This window comes from Stenella coeruleoalba (assembly GCF_951394435.1).
Source record: "Stenella coeruleoalba genome assembly, chromosome: X".
NCBI classification, from domain to species: Eukaryota; Metazoa; Chordata; class Mammalia; order Artiodactyla; family Delphinidae; genus Stenella; species Stenella coeruleoalba.
This window is the reverse complement of record NC_137152.1, coordinates 28,948,324-28,967,308: the sequence shown is the minus strand read 5'-3', so window position 1 is coordinate 28,967,308 and position 18,985 is coordinate 28,948,324. Positions and strand designations below refer to the sequence as shown.

Below are 18,985 nucleotides of genomic sequence, written 5' to 3'. Positions count from 1 at the left end.
GGCACCCTGCAGTATCATTAATATTGAGCACTAACAGGCCAATTAATATTGTACAGTGATGAACATGTAACATATACCCTGAAGATTCAGGATGTGAAGCCTAAAATTAATAAGTTACATCACAGCAGAGGACAGGTTAGAGACTTTCATGTTCTAAGAGTTTTCCATTTTAAAAATGTACTTCTCACATACTAAGGCAGACAAGAACACTGAAACAAAGAGATGCTGAGAAATGGGAGAAATTGAGAAGCTGTGACCTCGATCGTCATCTAATTCTACATAGGTCTTCCCTTCATCATGAAAGAGCAAACCTGTTTCATAAAGTACTGTGCTGTATTAAGTCTATTCAACAGAAAATATTTCTCTTTGTGTCTCTTTTTGTCTTAGAAAAGACCACCTAGATCAGCTGGAATGCAAAAGTGAGATCAATATAGACACTGCCTATATATATGTATGTATACACGGTTGTAGGGAATTTCTGTTAGGGAAACCTAGGTGTTGCTTAATAAAGTATTCTTGTATTTGCAGCAACATGGATACAACTAGAGATTATCATACTAAGTGAAGTCAGAAAGATAAATACCATAAGATATCACTTATATATGAAATCTAAAATATGACACAAATGAACCTACCTATGAAACAGAAACAGACTTACAGACATAGAGAACAGACTTATAGTTGCCAAGGGGGTGGGGGTTGGGGGAGGGATGGACTAGGAGTTTGGGGTTAGCAGATGTAAGCTCTTACATATAGAATGGATAAACAACAAGGTCCTACTGTACAGCACAGAGAACTATAGCCAGTATCCTACAACAAAGCATAATGGCTATTCGGGGTCTTCTGTGTTTCCATACAAATTGTGAAATGTTTTGCTCTAGTTCTGTGAAAAATGCCAGTGGTAGTTTGATAGGGATTGCACTGAATCTGTAGATTGCTTTGGGTAGTGTAGTCATTTTCACAATGTTGATTCTTCCAATCCAAGAACATGGTATATCCGTTTTTCTTTCTCAAGACAGCCAAAGCAATCTTGAGAAAGAAAAACGGAGCTGGAGGAATCAGACTCCATGACTTCAGACTATACTACAAAGCTACAGTCATCAAGACAGTATGGTACTGGCACAAAAACAGAAATATAGATCAATGGAACAGGAAGGAAAGCCCAGAGATAAACCCATGCACATATGGTCACCTTATTTTTGATAAAGGAGGCAAGAATATACAATGGAGAAAAGACAGCCTCTTCAATAAGTGGTGCTGGGAAAACTGGACAGCTACATGTAAAAGAATGAAATTAGAACACTTCCTAACACCATACACAAAAATAAACTCAAAATGGATTAAAGACCTAAATGTAAGGCCAGACACTATCAAACTCTTAGAGGAAAACATAGGCACAACACTCTATGACATAAATCACAGCAAGATGCTTTTTGACCCACCTCCTAGAGAAATGGAAATAAAAATAAACAAATGGGACCTAATGAAACTTAAAAGCTTTTGCACAGCAAAGGAAACCATAAACAAGACCAAAAGACAACCCTCAGAATGGGAAAAAATATTTGCAAATGAAGCAATTGACAAAGGATTAATCTCCAAAATTTACAAGCAGCTCACGCAGCTCAGTATCAAAAAAACAAACAACGCAATCCAAAAATGGGCAGAAGACCTAAATAGACATTTCTCCAAAGAAGATATACAGATTGCCAACAAACACATGAAACGATGCTCAATATCACTAATCATTAGAGAAATGCAAATCAAAACTACAACGAGGTATCACTTCACACCAGTCAGAATGGCCATCATCAAAAAATCTAGAAACAATAAATGCTGGAGAGGGTGTGGAGAAAAGGGAACCCTCTCGCACTGTTGGTGGGAATGTAAATTGATACAGCCGCTATGGAGAACAGTATGGCGGTTCCTTAAAAAACTAAATATAGAACTACCATATGACCCAGCAATCCCACTACTGGGCATATACCCTGAGAAAACCGTAATTCAACAAGAGACATGTACCACAATGTTCACTGCAGCTCTATTTACAACAGCCAGGACATGGAAGCAACCTAAGTGTCCATCGACAGATGAATGGGTAAAGAAGATGTGGCACATATATACAATGGGATATTACTCAGCCATAAAAAGAAACGAAATTGAGTTATTTGTAGTGAGGTGGATGGACCTAGAGTTTGTCATATAGAGCGAAGTAAGTCTGAAAGAGAAAAACAAATACTGTATGCTAACACATATATATGGAATCTAAAAAAAAAAAGATTCTGAAGAACATAGGGGCAGGACAGGAATAAAGACGCAGATGTAGAGAATGGACTTGAGGACACGGGGACGGGGAAGGGTAAGCTGGGATAAAGTGAGAGAGTGGCACGGGCGTATATACACTACCAAATGTAAAATAGATGGCTAGTGGGAAGCAGCTACATGGCACAGGGATATCAGCTCGGTGCTTTGTGACCACCTAGAGGGGTGGGATAGGGAGGGTGGGAGGGAGACGCACGAGGGAGGAGATATGGGGATGTATGTATATGTATAGCTGATTCACTTTGTTATACACTAGAAACTAACACACATTGTAAAGCAATTATACTCCAATAAAGATGTTAAAAAAAAACGTATAATGGGAAAGAATAAAAAAAAGTATATATGTATAACTAAATCACTGTGCTGTCCAGCAGAAATTAACACAACGTTGTAAATCAACCATACTTCAATAAAATAAAAAAATAAAGAAATATTCATGTAAAGGCTGTTAGTTTTGAGGGTACTAGCACATGACAAGGGTGATTCCCTCCCACCCCCATCCCACCAATGACGGTACTTAGGAAGGTAAGCCTTGTTTTGAGAACGAACTTGACTAACTTACTAGTTACTGGACTGATAGTCTGCTGCTACCCATGGGTACAGCTGTACCAGCTGTTCAATTTTTTTAAATACTTCTGTATCAGTTGGTAAACAGAGCTACTCCCAGTCCATCTCCCCTTCCCTGTGCTCCCCTCCTCCACAACCGTAGTTCTCCCCGCAATCCAGGATACTGCACGGCATGGAAGGGCCCCCAGGATGCTGCCCAACCTTGCGCCAGGGTCTGTTCTGATGGCTCAGTGCCCATGCCATACCAGTTGCTAAATATTTTGAATACCATTCCTTGTTAGGTTGCCAAAGCAGTGAGTGCAATCACCAACTGTGCGTGCCCTTTTCTGGACGTACTGCTTGCTAAGCTTAGTATAAATATTGATAAAAGTTTAAATATGCCTTTTATCTTATCAGCAAATTTAGACTATAAGTATTTAAAGACACTTATTAATTATTATTCAATCTGTCTGAATGCCTTTTGGCTCTTCCTTAAAAATATCTATATTTGGATGCTCACAACCTCCATGTCTATCTCCCTGTTCCAAAGCTCAGTTTCTTGCCTGCAGTAATGCGATGGCCTCCTTCTTAACTGGCCTTCTGGCTTCCACTCTTATTTCCCTACAGCTGCTTCTCAGAAAAGCCCCCAGTTCCTGTATAAACAGAAGCCAAATGATCTCACTGGTCTGCTGAAAACCCTTCAACTGCCCCCGTCTTATCCAGAGTAAATGCCGAAGTGCATACGGTGGTCTCCAAGACCCTACCTGGCCCTACTACCCCTCTGAACTCATTTCCTAGTACTCCTCCCTTCGTTCACTCACAACAGCCACGCTGGCCTCCTTGTTTGTCCTTGAACACACCAGGTATGCTCTCACCTCAGGATCTTTGCACTGGCTGCTCCTCCAGGGGCATTAGAGATCTCTTCCACACTGATGAAGTAAGGGCACTGACTATGCAAGATGGAGGTCAGCCATAAAGTGACTGGAACAACCTTCCTGTAACGTACTTGCTGAATATCAGTGCTGTCCCAGCATGGATGAAAACCTTGCCCCAGACTCCTGCATGGCTAATTCTTCCACTTCCTTCAAGTCTTTGCTTGACCAGGGCTTGGCATATAGTAGGCCCTCATTAAATACTGGCTGAATCAAAGAATTGTAGTTTGTATATAAAGATTTCTTAAATATAGATGTCAGCTATATATATGGAGTTTCCTGCTTAATCAAAAAATCTAGTAGATGTTCATTCATTCAAAAGAACAGCTTATACACACACACACACGCACACACACTATGCGATTTAAGTCTCCATTATGTGTTTATTTTAATGGATGTATAGAAAAGAAAAGGATAAAAATATTTCAAGAGTCTAGGTTTCCTAATTTTAATTGGTTTGGAAAATTTTTAGAACAGTCAAGATCTTGACAAGCAACGTGGAAGATCAAAATCAGAGACTGCTGAACATTATTTATATTTTATTGAAACCACATAGCTGTCGATACCCCCATCAAATTCCACCTTTGAACCTGCTCTTTCCCTTTCCTTCTCACTTGAGGCCTCCTGCCAGGAGCTAAGGATGCAGAAGGTTCAGTCCTGATAAAGAAGCATCTATGTTAAACAAGATAAACAACATGGTCTCAGGTACAGAGAGCTGAAGCCCAGCCATGCCATGGTGGTGAGGCTTAGTCCCAGAAGGGGGAGTGTTCCTTCACATCCGTGTACTTACTCGACTGCTGACTGAGGTCACGCTGCGTGTGCTTGGCGCCGGTGACCTCTGAGTGACTGGGGTCACACCACTGCTCCGGATACTCTTTGGAGTTCCAGGACCAGCTTCCTGCTCGTTGGAACCTGATGAACCAGTGCTTCCCCTAAGTGCGAAAGAATATTCTGACTTTAAAATGGAAGCAGAGCAGCGACGAAAGACACAGTCAGGGAAAAGCTTCCAAGAAAACAATGGCAACACGCGAACACCTTCAGGGGCTCATGTGGTTCAACGTCATTTGTCTGACTCCAGGGTCTTCGTAATTGAACTTACCTCTCCACCCTTTTTTCTTCCCACTGCTCACCAGCACACTCCCAGCCAGCCCAGGTTCCCTACAATTTTTTCAGCTTACCATGCTCGTGCTCATGCTTCCACTTCTAAGGCTTTTGCTCACGTTCTCCCCACCTGATACGCCCTATTTGCCATTCTCTGTTTATCCAAATCTTCCCCATCCTTCAAGGGCCAAATGAAGTCCAGCCTCCCCAGTCATGCCTTCCCTGTCTATCACAGGCCTTGTCAACCTCTGCTCTACTCAATTTCTGGTAATTTACAGTCTTTGCCAAACTATGTAGAAGTTGCCTACACAATGTCTTGTTTGGTCTTTAACAGATACGTGGGCGTTGGCGCCTCTTTCAACTGTGACCTCCTTGGGGACAGAGCTGATGATATATTTATCATGATATCTCTAGCAGCTTCACAAGATCTTGGTGCACAGGAAGCACTCGGTGCCTATGTAATCAAAGATTGGCAATTATATTTTCTCAGTGTTGTTTTTAGTGACTGACTCATGGCGCACATTTAATGAATGTAGGATAAAAATAATGACATTTTGTTAATGGGTTTGATTCACTTTCATGTTTGCTAAACCTGATTCAATGCCATTCAATAATGATTAATGAAAAAACAGTTCCTGCCTGGAGGTGATCACAATTTTCTTATTAAATGGAGCTTCGTAAGTAAATAAGTTTTGACAAATTAGTTTAAGAGAAGTGTTTGTTCTTCTTTTATTCTTTGTTCTCAGTGAGTACAAAATATGCTAAATGGGAAAATATAAGCCCTGATGAATTTCACTCTTTCAGTTACTATTTTAATAAGTTATAAGTGCACCTATAATAATAAACATCTTCTTGTTAAAGCACAATAGTGGTTAGCGCTCACAGTTGAGCCCATAAGAGGAGAGACTTATAGGAATAAAGGAAGGGGACTTTTTAAAAAGAATGATGGCGCACGGGTCATTACTAGAAGATAAATCTGGCAGAAGAAAGAATCAGCAATGACCAGCGGAGCTGTCAACCACAGCTTGTAAGTGTTTTCAAGGCTCTGCACCAGAGAAGCCACCAAAACCAAATATGTCCTAATTGATACGAGCAGCCACCAACACTCTCGATAATTATGCAAATAGCAGCTGCATTTACTGAGTATTTTCTAGGTGGTTGACACTCCCCATTCCGCAACATCCATGTTAAAAAAAAAAAGGTATTAACATCCCTATTTTGAAGATAAAGAAACTGAGTCTTGGAGAGGTTAAGCAATTACTCCATACATGCATGCGTGTGTGTGTGCATACACGACAGAGTTAGTATATGACAAAGTCAGGATAAAAACAGAACTGTCTGCTTATCCAAAGCCTACACTCATGCTCATGCTAGTTTCTCACATTGCTTATTCATCATTTCACCAAGATCAAACTGTCACAACCAGGCAGGTTCTACATGGACAGAATGTAGAAGGATGCTATCAAGAAGAAGATAACGAAAGGATCGGAGACCTGAGAGTTTGTTTCTTACAATTCGATTAAGAGAGCTAGGAAAGTTTTCTGGGTAGGAGTCCTTCGATCCTACACAGAAACAGAGCCTGCTGCTTCTTTCTAGAAGCAGTACTTTGAATAAATTATAGTACTGTGGACTCTGCTCAGGAGGGGTCTATGACTGTGTCTTTTGAGTCTAACAACAAGAAAATAAAATTTTGTGATTAAGGACATTGATACAATTTGAAATTCTCAGTTCCTTGGTGATTTACCTGAGTCCTCCTATCTCGGGTGCTACAGTTCTACATTTGACAACAGTTAAATATATTCATACCTTTCCCAAGTGATGCTACTTATTCTCAGAAGTCCAACTTCGAAGGGTCTTAGAGACCTACCCAGTGATCCTGCCCTGTGTTCATAGGTTCTCTACTCTTATAACAATACTACCACAAAAATGTCTCTCCCTCCTGTTTTAGGTAAAATCTCCTTAAAAAATAAAGGCTAGGACTGAATCTTGCAGAAAGGAGCCCAGACGTTATGATCCAAGGGGATTTATGTGGGTGTTTCTGCTTGTGTCTGTGCTGAAGGTCCTCTCAGACCCAGGTAGTTTGGGAAAAGTCCCCATCATGGATTAGCCTTGCTAGGACCCAAAGTCCTACTTATGTGGAAGCTCTGGTGGAAGTTGATTAATTGTGGTGATGACATTCAAGAGGCTAGCCTGTAATAAGGAAAAAAGTCTTGGGATCATAAGCCAGCTACTGGAAATTACTGTTGCCAGAAGCATTATCTCAAAAATGGCATATACTTTCACATTTATCCCTGACATTCACTGTAAGCTTCTTAAAAATATTTTCCTCTCAGTTGAACGTTTCAGTTGATTAAACTAGAAAAGACTTAGTCTAATGAGGCGGAATATCGTAAATATTTGGGTGCCAACTCTTTTAGACATTATGTAAAATCTGACATAAAATACATGAATCTTCACCTCTTAAATAGAAAGAGGATAAAAGCTTCCTCAAGCCTAAATTAGAGAAATTTAAAGTTCAATTAAGAAAGAGCTATTTCTGATCCCGATATCTTGTTACTGATATTTAAATTAGAAGTATTAGCAATCAGTGCTACCAAACCTTGAAGCTGAACTCGGCTTAGGGGGAAACCGACAAGAAAAAGATACATTTATCTCGTTCTAATAGGGCCCGAAGTATGGGGAATATGACACTGTCTGGGGAGCTTGGAAATTCTGAGTTACTTGAAAAACACATTCCCTAGGGTAAAAAAGAGTGTCATTTACTTTAGCTTATGAGATGCTTTCTAAAAGCCTTCTGTTTTGTTATCTCTAATTTTATGCTGGCCCAAAACCTTGAAAATGGCTTCCTAGATATATCCATTTCTAGATAAAGAATCCAAGGATAGGGGACAGAGACTCTAATTTAACGAGTCGCCTTTCTGGTTTACAGAGAAGTCTCCCAGGAGTTGGAGCCCGGAAAGAATTTCTCAGGATTCAACCTTCCCAGAGCAGGCTGACAAGGTTGAGCCTGTGCCTACCTGGGTAAATGAATGCTCCCCTAACGACCAGCCGAAGGCAGCATTAACCTGAGAGATACGACACTCACTGGGACAATGAGGCTAGGGCGTAACAGGACACAGAGGTGGCATGACATTCGTTCTGCAGTTTACGTGCTGTCCTAACTTCTTTTGGTTATTTCAGATCTGAAATAAGTATGGAAGGGACAGGCAAGGGAGGTTGTACTTAGAAAGTGACGCGAGCCTGTTAAATGGGAAAGAGGTGTTAAAAAGGAGAAACAAAAGGGAAAAAAGCTGTACGTGGCTCGACCTTCCAGTTTTTGGTGATCCCCAAATGCAATGTCTTTGTCAACACCGTCTTATGTGAGCTGGGTGGCCCTCACCCTTGGTTGCACATCGCAAACATCCGGGGAGGTTTGAAACATCCCGATGCCCAGGCCACACCCAAGACTAACCACATCAGAGCCTCTGGGCACGGGATCTAGGCATCCGTGTGTTTTACCGCGGCTCCCGCGTCCCCTACCACCAGCCAAAGCTGACAAACACTGGCCTAAACTGTGGATGACTTTAAATTCATTGATGTCAGGCGTCTCTCCAACCGCCTTGTCGTTTCCTCTCACAGCACGACTTTCTTTATTCAGCACGGTGCTCGCATCAAGAGAGCGGAGCTGTCCTCACAGCTTAGATTGTGAGGAACGGAAGGACGCTTTCTGTGTCAGTGAGCGGATGTATGGCATCAGGGGTCAGCAAGCTATGGCCCCTGTATCGAACTGGCCCACCACCTGTTCTTGTAGAGCCCACGAGCTAAGAGTGGTTTTACATTTTCAAGTGGTTGGGGGAAAAAAAAAAACCCCAAAACTCAAAAAGAAGAGTATTTTGTGATGTGCAAATTATGTGAAGCTCACGTTTCAGTGCCCATAAATAAACTTTTATTGCAATGCAGGCATGCACAGTCACTTGTTTTGTGTTCAGCTGCTTTCATGCACCTGCCAACTACAAATTGGCGCTTGCCATCTGCCTCTACAAGGATGACGTCACTAACCACTGCAGGCACCGATCTCCAACACCCCCTGAAAGGAATTCAAGGTGGAGATCAGGAATGAGGCGCTCTGTGCTCTGGGAAAAACTGGCAGAACAGCTCTTCAGAGAGTTAGATATTTTCAGGAGAAGATTTGATGAGCCCAATTCTTGCATCTCTTTGTATCTAGGAAAGCACTAGAATCCTTCATGGTGACGTCTGCTCCTCGTGACTAGCAGCCAGCCTCTGCCAACGTGTGCGCTTCACTGCACGTCCCCCTTCCCTAAAGTCACACAGTACCCTGACCTTCCGCCTGCCTCTCTGGAGCACTTCCTCAGAGCTCTCTGAAATGCCGTCTCCAAGACGACAGACCTCATTTTGCCCCCAGTAAAACTTAACTCACAACTCTCAGGTTGTGCACTTTTTTTCAGTCGACGCTACAACAGCACAGTGAGTAGTTGAGACAGAGACCATCTGGCTCACAAAGCCAAAAAATATTAACTATCTGTACCTTTACAGAAAAGTTTGTCGGCCCCTGTGTGTGTGTGTGTGTCTCCATTTAAAAACCAAACTCTTTGGAGAGGTCAACACACCCCAAAGGAATGAATTTCTGGTACTGGGGGTGTGTGTGTGTGTGTGTGTGTGTGTGTGTGTGTGTGTGTGTGTGTGTGTGTGTGTGTGTGTGTGTGTGTGTGTGTGTGTGTGTGTGTGTGTGTGTGTGTGTGTGTGTGTGTGTGTGTGTGTGTGTGTGTGTGTGTGTGTGTGTGTGTGTGTGTGTGCGCGCGCGCTATACTTAGGCACAAATGAACCATCCTAAGAGCTCTTGAACTCTGAATTAGAGAAGCAGATAAAAATGGAAGAAGTGGAAATTCATTAAGCAGTTTCTCTAGCTGCAGTTTCCTCTGAAGCCACTAGCTTTCTGTGGCTGAATTACACGTGTTTTCCTTCCTTTTCCTTTCCGGAGAAAAAGGACAAATACAATACAATGTGGTAGGTGCTCAGTGAAATCCTGTTCGATGAATCTTAGTGTTAAGTATATAAAGAGGCTTTACCATTTGATTTACTAAAACAAAAGCTGATTTGTTTGATGGTTTTTAAATGTTTACGGTTTCCTCAATGAATCTGTTTCCTTTAAAAAGACTCTCTAAAATGGAGCAGACAGTCATTATGAGGGAAGGACTCTGGGTATGAGGGAAAAGAAAATTAAGAACAGGTAGAACTCTCAGTCTGATAATATTTTGGTCGTTTACAATCACAACAAAATTCTGTTCCCATGTCTAGTTTCTAAAGAATGGCTGGGGCTTCCCTGGTGGCGCAGTGGTTGAGGGTCCGCCTGCCGATGCAGGGGACACGGGTTCGTGCCCCGGTCCGGGAAGATCCCCCATGCCGCGGAGCGGCTGGGCCCGTGAGCCATGGCCTCTGAGCCTGCACGTCCGGAGCCTGTGCTCCGCAACGGGAGAGGCCACAACAGTGAGAGGCCCGCGTACCGCAAAAAAACAAACAAACAAAAAAAGAATGGCTGGAAGCCAGTTGGAGGGGAGGCCAGCAGCCATGCAAAACTTTGGGTGGACGAGAAGTCAGAGCAAGAAAACCAAGTGCCCTCCCCCGCTAGACAGCAAGGAAAGCAAGTGTTCAGCTGAACTTAGCTTTCAGCAACTAAATGGAACAAGCACTTACTCTGTACTTAGTAGTTCGGATTTGCTAAACTCTTGTTCTCCCTGTAATGCTATGTTGTTTATAAGAAAAAAGTTACCAAGGAATCCAAAGCCATCCATATCCTGGTCCAATGAAGCTCTCCATCTCATCTCTTGTAAACCACATTTCAATTTTACACTCTAAAAACCCTGAACTGTTTGTTTTCCAGCACATGCAAAATTGCTTTATGCCTCTTTTCCTTTGCACTTTCTAGTTCCTCTATCTAGAATGTTCTTCTTACCTCTCTTCACCTGGCCAAGTCCTCCTCACGCCTTCAAACTGCTTAGGGGCCATCTGCATGAAGCTTCCCTGAATCCTCTGGAAGGTTAAATGCCTATCTCTGGTTTTCCCATAGCACACAGGTATCTTTTTAGCATGATACCATACTGTCTTGAAGTTATCTGTTTAGTCATCCCAACCTTCCCTGCCAAATTGGAAGTTCACGAAAGGGTGGAAAAGTAGCATTAACTAAGATCGTCCACATTTACCACCTGGCATATAGTACTAGGCTAATAATGTTGGCAGAGCTTTGTGTTGAATTCATTTGTATAAATAAAATGCACAGGTGGGAAACAACTGGAGAAATGACAAGATAACAAGGAGGCGGCTTCCGGCTTACAATCATCTGGCCACAAGGACGAGCAAGTCAAAAACCCAGTTTAGTTCAACCTAAGTATAGTGTCAAGGGTCTGGCTGAACTCCCGATCTCCATACTGCCTCACATTATTGACGTTATAATAAGGAACGTCTCGGGCTTCCCTGGTGGCGCAGTGGTTGAGAGTCCACCTGCCGATGCAGGGGACACGGGTTCATGTCCCGGTCCGGGAAGATCCCACATGCTACGGAGCGGCTGGGCCCGTGAGCCATGGCCGCTGAGCCTGCGCGTCCGGAGCCTGTGCTCCGCAACGGGAGAGGCCACAGCAGTGAGAGGCCCGTGTACCGAAAAACAAACAAACAAAAAAAAAAACGCAGAACAAGGTCATCATTAATAATTAGAAGTTTCCTACCAGTCCTCTTTCTTCTTTAAATCATATTTCCAGTCCACTTCCCCAAAGAGCTGTATCCTAATGTAATACATATTTATGCTATAAAGTCTTTTATTAATCATTCTGTCATACTTCTATATGACAAATACACCCATATGGTTTTAAATTCAATTTTTAAAACAATTTTCTGTGACTATAAGGTTGTCAGTATTTTTAAAAATCCTTTAGATTGAGTTATAGGTACAATCATTAATAATAAAGATACTTAGTAATAACCAAATTGCTTAAATATATGTAACTTTTGGTAAATAATTATTAAACATACCCAGTAGATTTTTGGAAATGAATCTATGAATGAGATGGCTGAGTAAGTGTATGATGGTACCTTGATTAAAGGAGGATTTCAGTCATTAATATTTTGAATTCTGTTTCGATTTGGCATAAATGTGTCTTAGAGGAAAACAGAGGCAAAACACTCTATGACATAAATCACAGCAAGATCCTTTTTGACCCACCTCCTACAGAAATGGAAAGAGAAACAAAAATAAACAAATGGGACCTAATGAAACTTCAAAGCTTTTGCACAGCAAAGGAAACGATAAACAAGACCAAAAGACAACACTCAGAATGGGAGAAAATATTTGCAAATGAAGCAACTGACAAAGGATTAATCTCCAAAATTTACAAGGAGCTCATGCAGCTCAATAACAAAAAAACAAACACCCCAATCCAAAAATGGGCAGAAGACCTAAACAGACATTTCTCCAAAGAAGATATACAGATTGCCAACAAACACATGAAAGAATGCTCAACATCATTAATCATTAGAGAAATGCAAGTCAAAACTACAATGAGATATCATCTCACACCGGTCAAAATGGCCATCATCAAAAAATCTAGAAACAATAAATGCTGGAGAGGGTGTGGAGAAAAGGGAACACTCTTGCACTGCTGGTGGGAATGTGAGTTGGTACAGCCACTATGGAGAACAGTATGGAGGTTCCTTAAAAAACTACAAATAGAACTACCATATGACCCAGCAATCCCACTACTGAGCATATACCCTGAGAAAACCATAACTCAAAAAGAGTCATGTACCACAATGTTCACTGCAGCTCTATTTACAATAGCCCGGAGATGGAAACAACCTAAGTGTCCATCATCGGATGAATGGATAAAGAAGATGTGGCACATATATACAATGGAATATTACTCAGCCATAAAAAGAAATGAAATTGAGTTATTTGTAGTGAGGTGGATGGATCTAGAGTCTGTTATACAGAGTGAAGTAAGTCAGAAAGAGAAATACAAATACCGTATGCTAACACATATATATGGAATCTAAGAAAAAAAATGTTATGAAGGACCTAGGGGTAAGACAGGAATAAAGACACAAACCTACTAGAAAATGGACTTGAGGATATGGGGAGGGGGAAGGGTAAGCTGTGACAAAGTGAGAGAGTGGCATGGACACATATACACTACCAAACGTAAAATAGATAGCTAGTGGGAAGCAGCCGCATAGCACAGGGATATCAGCTTGGTGCTTTGTGACCACCTAGAGGGGTGGGACAGGGAGGGTGGGAGGGAGATACAAGAGAGAGAAGATATGGGGATGTGTGTATATGTATAGCTAATTCACTTTGTTATAAAGCAGAAAGTAACACACCATTGTAAAGCAATTATACTCCAGTGAAGATGTAAAAAAAAAAAAAAAAAGAACAAGTGGAGAAAACTGGAATGTGCTTGGGCAGGGGGTGCTGGGGGGATGTGAGAAATTGGTTGGTTATCAGAAGGTACAGGTTCCCATGGTTAAATGCTTGCCGTATCCCCCAATGTCATGATAGAAATGCTGCTGAGAAGCACAGCAGCATCCTTTATCCATTTGTTACTGAACAGAATAAATGTTCACTTCCAAGTTCCACTTTTCCTTTCTGTCTTTTAGGGGACACTACTGATGTTGCACCCAGATCCCCTCAGATCCATTGTACCAGGCTCCACACACGCATCCCTAGCTTCTGGGTGCTTTTCTGCTAATGGCTTGCACCTATGCCCTTCAGAGATTTGCCTTTAGCACTGGAGGCCAAGACATGCCTTAAGGTGTGCCTCGCCTGACCCTCAGTTAAATCTGAATTTCAGATAAACAATCAAGAAGTTTTTAGTATAAAAATATACTACTATTTACGTAGTATATGAAAATAAGATTTCATGAAACATGCTTTTTAAAAAGTTCTTTATCTGGAACTAAAACTTACCTGGGCATCCTGTGTCATTATTTGCTAAATATGGAAACCCTGTCTAAGGGAACCTACAGACAATGACTGATTGGGACAGAAGTGCAATGGTTCAGTTGCTCAAAATGGAAAAACCTTTATGTTCCAGAATCCCTTGCAGGATCAGGCTGTGTTCTCAAACTCAGACCTCACCTGAGATAGCACATTGCTTATCTTCCTCCGTTTCTTTATTCTGTCTTTCTTATTCCCTTACTCGTTCCTCCTGGAATCATTTCAATTAACAAATTCCTCACTTAGGAATCCTTGCCTGAGGGTTCGTTTCTAGGAGAGTAAGATTTAAGATAGATATCTCACAAATCACACCATATCGACAAGTCATCACAGCGTGAAAGGAATTAGGAATCACTGCCCTGAAGAGCATTCTGTTTATTAATTATAGTTCACATTTACATTCTTTTTAAAAAATCTCATCTGCCTCATGTGTCCCTAGCAACCAGTGAAGAGCCATTTGCCATGTTCCTCTGAGAGGCTGCTGAGGCTTGACTAAGCCATTCACACATTTCCCTGCTTTGAAACTACTGAAAAGAAATAAACTCTAACCAGGCATCTACTAAAACATCATTTCTACTCTGATGTGTTATGAGTTTTAAAAAAGGATGCCCAAGCCCAACTGCTTCAGGAAAAGAGCAACAAACTATGAAGAAACATGCACTGAGGAAGAGAAAGGGGAATTAATTGCTAAGCTAGGTCAGGTAATAGACCAAAGAGACCAGAATCTTGCAGTTCTCTTTTGGGGAACATACTGTTCCATATTAAAAAGGATTTATAGGGAGGCTGCAATTCTGCTTGCAGAACCTAAGGAGAAACGAGTCTGCCAGCTTTACCACTTGGCTTTGCAGAATTATTGCAGCTCCAAGCAAACAAAAGGAAGCTAACATCTTTACGTGACGGGAGTGAAGAAAAGATGGGCCACCTCCTGCCCCAACTTTTCTAAGGAATAATTTGGGGACAAGGTAATTCATCTTGCTATGGCAGTCCATTAATGAGTCATCACTGTGATAAATACATGTTCTAGGAAAAGGACATGTTGTTCTACTGATCTCCCAAACATCCTCACTCTCTTCCTTCATGCGAAAACGTTGTTCTTGGCATGCTTCAGCCAAAGCACCCTGACTGCTATATTCTATCTATAAACCATCTCGGGTATTTACAATTTAAAATATAAAATCTACTTAGGGACGACCTTCCAGTTTACAACAAGAAAACCCCTGGGTCAATGCACCAGTCTTTGGTGAAACAAGTCCATACGGCTTTATAGTTTCAACTGCATGGGTCCGTTTATACACGGACTTTCCTCCCACAGTAAATACTGTAGTACTACACGATACACAGTTGGGTGAAGCCTTGGATACAGAGGAACCGTGGATAGAGAGGGCTGACTGTCAAGTTATACTCGGAGTTTTGACTGGGCGAAGTGTGTGTGTTGGGGGGTGGTCGGCCCCCTAACCCCTGTGTTATTCCAGAGTCAACTGTATTTATACCCAGCAGTAGTTAAGACACAAGGAATAAACCTAGGCAGGTAGATTCTGAAAGAACGGCGTAAGCAATGGGATACTGGAGAGCATGCCCCTTACTCTTGTTGAGTAACTGTAAGACAAATTAATTTAAAATGCAATAATTTAATGTTTGTTGGGCCAGGAGACTTTAAGTGTTTTGAACGGGGGACTCCATCTTTCCTCGTTATGTATATATATTTTCCCTTTTAAATGCCAGCCTGAAATATGAACCAAGAGGGCTCCTCCACTGAGTCCCCACGAGGCTGAACAAAAGTAGCAACACTGGGCTTCCCTGGTGGCGCAGTGGTTGAGAGTCCGCCTGCCGATGCAGGGGACACGGGTTCGTGCCCCCGTCCGGGAAGATCCCACATGCCGCGGAGCGGCTGGGCCCGTGAGCCATGGCCGCTGAGCCTGCGCGTCCGGAGCCTGTTGCTCCGCAACGGGAGAGGCCACAACAGTGAGAGGCCCGCGTACCGCCAAAAAAAAAAAAAAAAAATAGCAACACTAAGCGAGATGCTTATCATCTCTAAATAATCTTGATCATTGTCTGAGAGAATTCAGCAATCAAAACCCAAAATGAGCTTTTTTCTTTATATAAAGTTTTCATGGGACACGACTGGGGGCTACCCCAAGGGAAGTCAAAGGAAATGACTTCAAGGACAAACGCAACCAGGGTTTAAAGTATTTTTTTTATCATAAAGGAAATAAATCTACATTCTTAAAAATTTGGAAAAGAGTGAATACAGTGATAATCTTTTGATAGTGGATGAGAAGTGATTTATTTTATGCTTATTTTTTTCTGTGCAGTTTTACATATAGTGACACTGGTTTAGAGAAATGCTACAGGGCAGGGGTCCGGTAGCGGTCCGCAGCCTGTTAGGAACCGGGCCACACAGCAGGGGGTGAGCAGCCGGCAAGCGATTGAAGCTTCATCTGCCGTTCCCCATCGCTTGCGTTACTGTCGGAACCCCTGGGGAAAAACTGTCTTCCACAAAACCGGCCCCTGGTGCCAAAAAGGCTGGGGACCGCTGCTATAGGGAAAAAGGTATCAGTATAAGAGTACCTGTGCTCTTAATGAAACATGAGGGTAGATCTTTTTTCTCATCGTTGCCTTTGATAATACACCGGTCGTGAAAATAAGCCTTGACTTTATGCCCCAACAGGATAAAGAACATCAAGCCTGATATGAAATGACTATGCTCTTGGCTATCCTTTCTCTCTTTACTTTTCTTGACAAGGTGATAGCTCTATGCATAGGAGATTTGAGGAGCTGGCCCACTGACAACAAGTTAGAGGTGGTGGAACTAGAAAGAAGTGGAATTTATGGAAATTCTCTGAGGCAATTCAAATGAAATTATTTTTAATTTTTTAAAAGCTGCAGGGGACTTCCCTGGTGGCGCAGTGGTTAAGAATCCACCTGCCAATGCAGAGGACAGGGGTTCGAGCCCTGGTCTAGGAAGATCCCACATGCTGCAGAGCAACTAAGCCCGTGTGCCACAACTAATGAGCCTGCGCTCTACAGCCCGCGAGCCACAACTACTCAGCCCGCGAGCCACAACTACTGAAGCCCACGTGCCTAGAGCCTGTGCTCCATAACAAGAGAAGCCACTGCAATGAGAAGCCCGCGCACCGCAACGAAGGATAGCCCCTGCTTGCCACAACTAGAGAAAGCCCGCGTGCAGCATCGAAGACCCAACACAGCCATAAATAAAAAAATAAATAAATTCATTTGAAAAAAAAAGCTGCAAGGAATGTACGACACTTAGAGGTTTCTTTTTCAGAAGCTTAAACAGAAAAATATCAAGAAATCAATGAAAATAATTTATTTTCCTGGATCTCTCCATCTGAACTGCAGCCCTGAGTCCCAAAACATCAAGTCTCAGTCGTGCAGGTAACACAGATGATTTCAATAGCTGTAATTCCAGAAGTGTAAGTGCTTTCCATTTCAACTAAAATATATCCTCCTGGCTTTTCACATTATGCGTTAGATCTCCGAGAGGGAATACTTTACAGGTGTCCAGAAGCACTGTTTGGATGGAAATTCATCAACCTTATCCTCAGGCTATCCCATTGGCCAATCTGTATGTGTCTTACCTGTCTGAACCGGGGGCTGACTTTAAACTCCGAAAATTTTGGCTGTCTAAGTCCAAGCTGTAGCTCCGCCCACTTTCAGTTTTTGAAGTTACAATTTCTCCTCTGGTTGCTGATCTGAACTTGCTAAGAAGAAATCTGAAATTATACATATATGTATATATATATATTTAAAAGCAAGACAAGAAAGCATTTAAACATATCATTTCAAAAATACCATTTCTTGTACTTTCAACAGTAAATAATTCTTCTTTCAAGCAGACTTGGGGCTGAGAAATTCTGGACAGTCCCCAGGGCTTCTGCAGTAGAGTGTCAAAGGTTCTGGTAGGCTCCCAAGGCTGTACCAGTTGCTGGTAAGCCAGGCCTCTGTCCCTCCTAAGAAGACCACTGACTTTGGGGACTCGCCACTGTCACCTGAGAATGGAGAAGCAACGCCTGGGCAGAGCCTGTTTATAGGATACTGAGAAAAGGGAGCTTGAACTCACCTTGCTCAGAGAGGAGAGCTAGGGTGATCCTCTGAGACCAACTGAGGTAGCAACTTATTAGACCGCAGTTCCCTGAGAGCAGCAACTCTGTTCTTCTTGTTCCCTGCTAGGTCCCCTGAGTTTAGAGAGATGCCTGGCACGTACTAGAACCCAAACAATTCTTGTGGAATAAGTGACGGCACCCATGTCCCTGGGGTAATAAGTTTGAACAATGGAATGGCTCATACCAGATGAAATCTGATCGCATGCCCATTGCACTAAATTACTAGGAACTTAAAAAGAGCTTTTCAGAAACCAAGATTCAAGTCACAATCCAGGCTACCAAAGGCCTCAAACATGGATCTTTCCAAATGCACTTGGATTAAAAAACCAAATGCACTTGGATTAAAAAAACCAAAGCTATCTTCTTTTTGTGATGGTATCTGGAGAGACCAGTTCGTTTACTTTACAGGCTCCAGTTTTCTCAGGGGGAAAAAGTATTCCAGAGGTACTGGGACAATCTTAATAGAATCTGCCGAGTTGTTTCTGTTTCAAAGACCACTAGAAGAATGTCTCGTCAAAGTGTCAGAAGCTTTCATCTAACTGGAAAATTACATTTTTGGTGAGAATAGCAGTTAATATAATGTCAATTTATGCTGCTCTGAGAAGCACCTTGTGCATGTCCTGACCTCTGCAGTGCTGCTTACGGTGTCTCCTCCACCTGGAATCACTGTTCCTCCTCTTTTGTTATCCTGGCCCCATCCATCTTTCAAAGTCCTCATCAAGTCCCACTTAGAATTTCATGTCTTTCCCAATGGCCCCTGTGCCCTCCCGACATCAATGATCTAAGCCACTTATTTAATATTTAATTAATTATTGGGACTTCCCTGGTAGTCCAGTGGTTAAGAATCTGCCTTCCAATGCAGGGGACGTGGGTTCAATCCCTAGTTAGGGAACTAAGATCCCACATGCTGTGGGGCAACTAAGCCAGCATGCTGCAACTACTGAACATGTGAGCCACAACTAGAGAGCTCGTGTGCCGCAACT

At 42.3% G+C, this 18,985-nt stretch overlaps 1 protein-coding gene across 1 annotated transcript in view; it reads right to left on the bottom strand.

The window, feature by feature from the left end:
* Positions 1 to 18,985, bottom strand: part of SYTL5 (synaptotagmin like 5) — a 234,584-nt gene that overhangs the window by 57,998 nt on the left and 157,601 nt on the right. Inside the window, exons 6-7 of the mRNA XM_079909888.1 lie at positions 17,478 to 17,612; positions 4,588 to 4,729 (exon numbers count right to left, since the gene is read on the bottom strand). Of these exons, the coding sequence (XP_079766014.1) occupies positions 4,588 to 4,729; positions 17,478 to 17,612 (277 nt within the window). The remainder of the gene's footprint in view (positions 1 to 4,587; positions 4,730 to 17,477; positions 17,613 to 18,985) is intronic.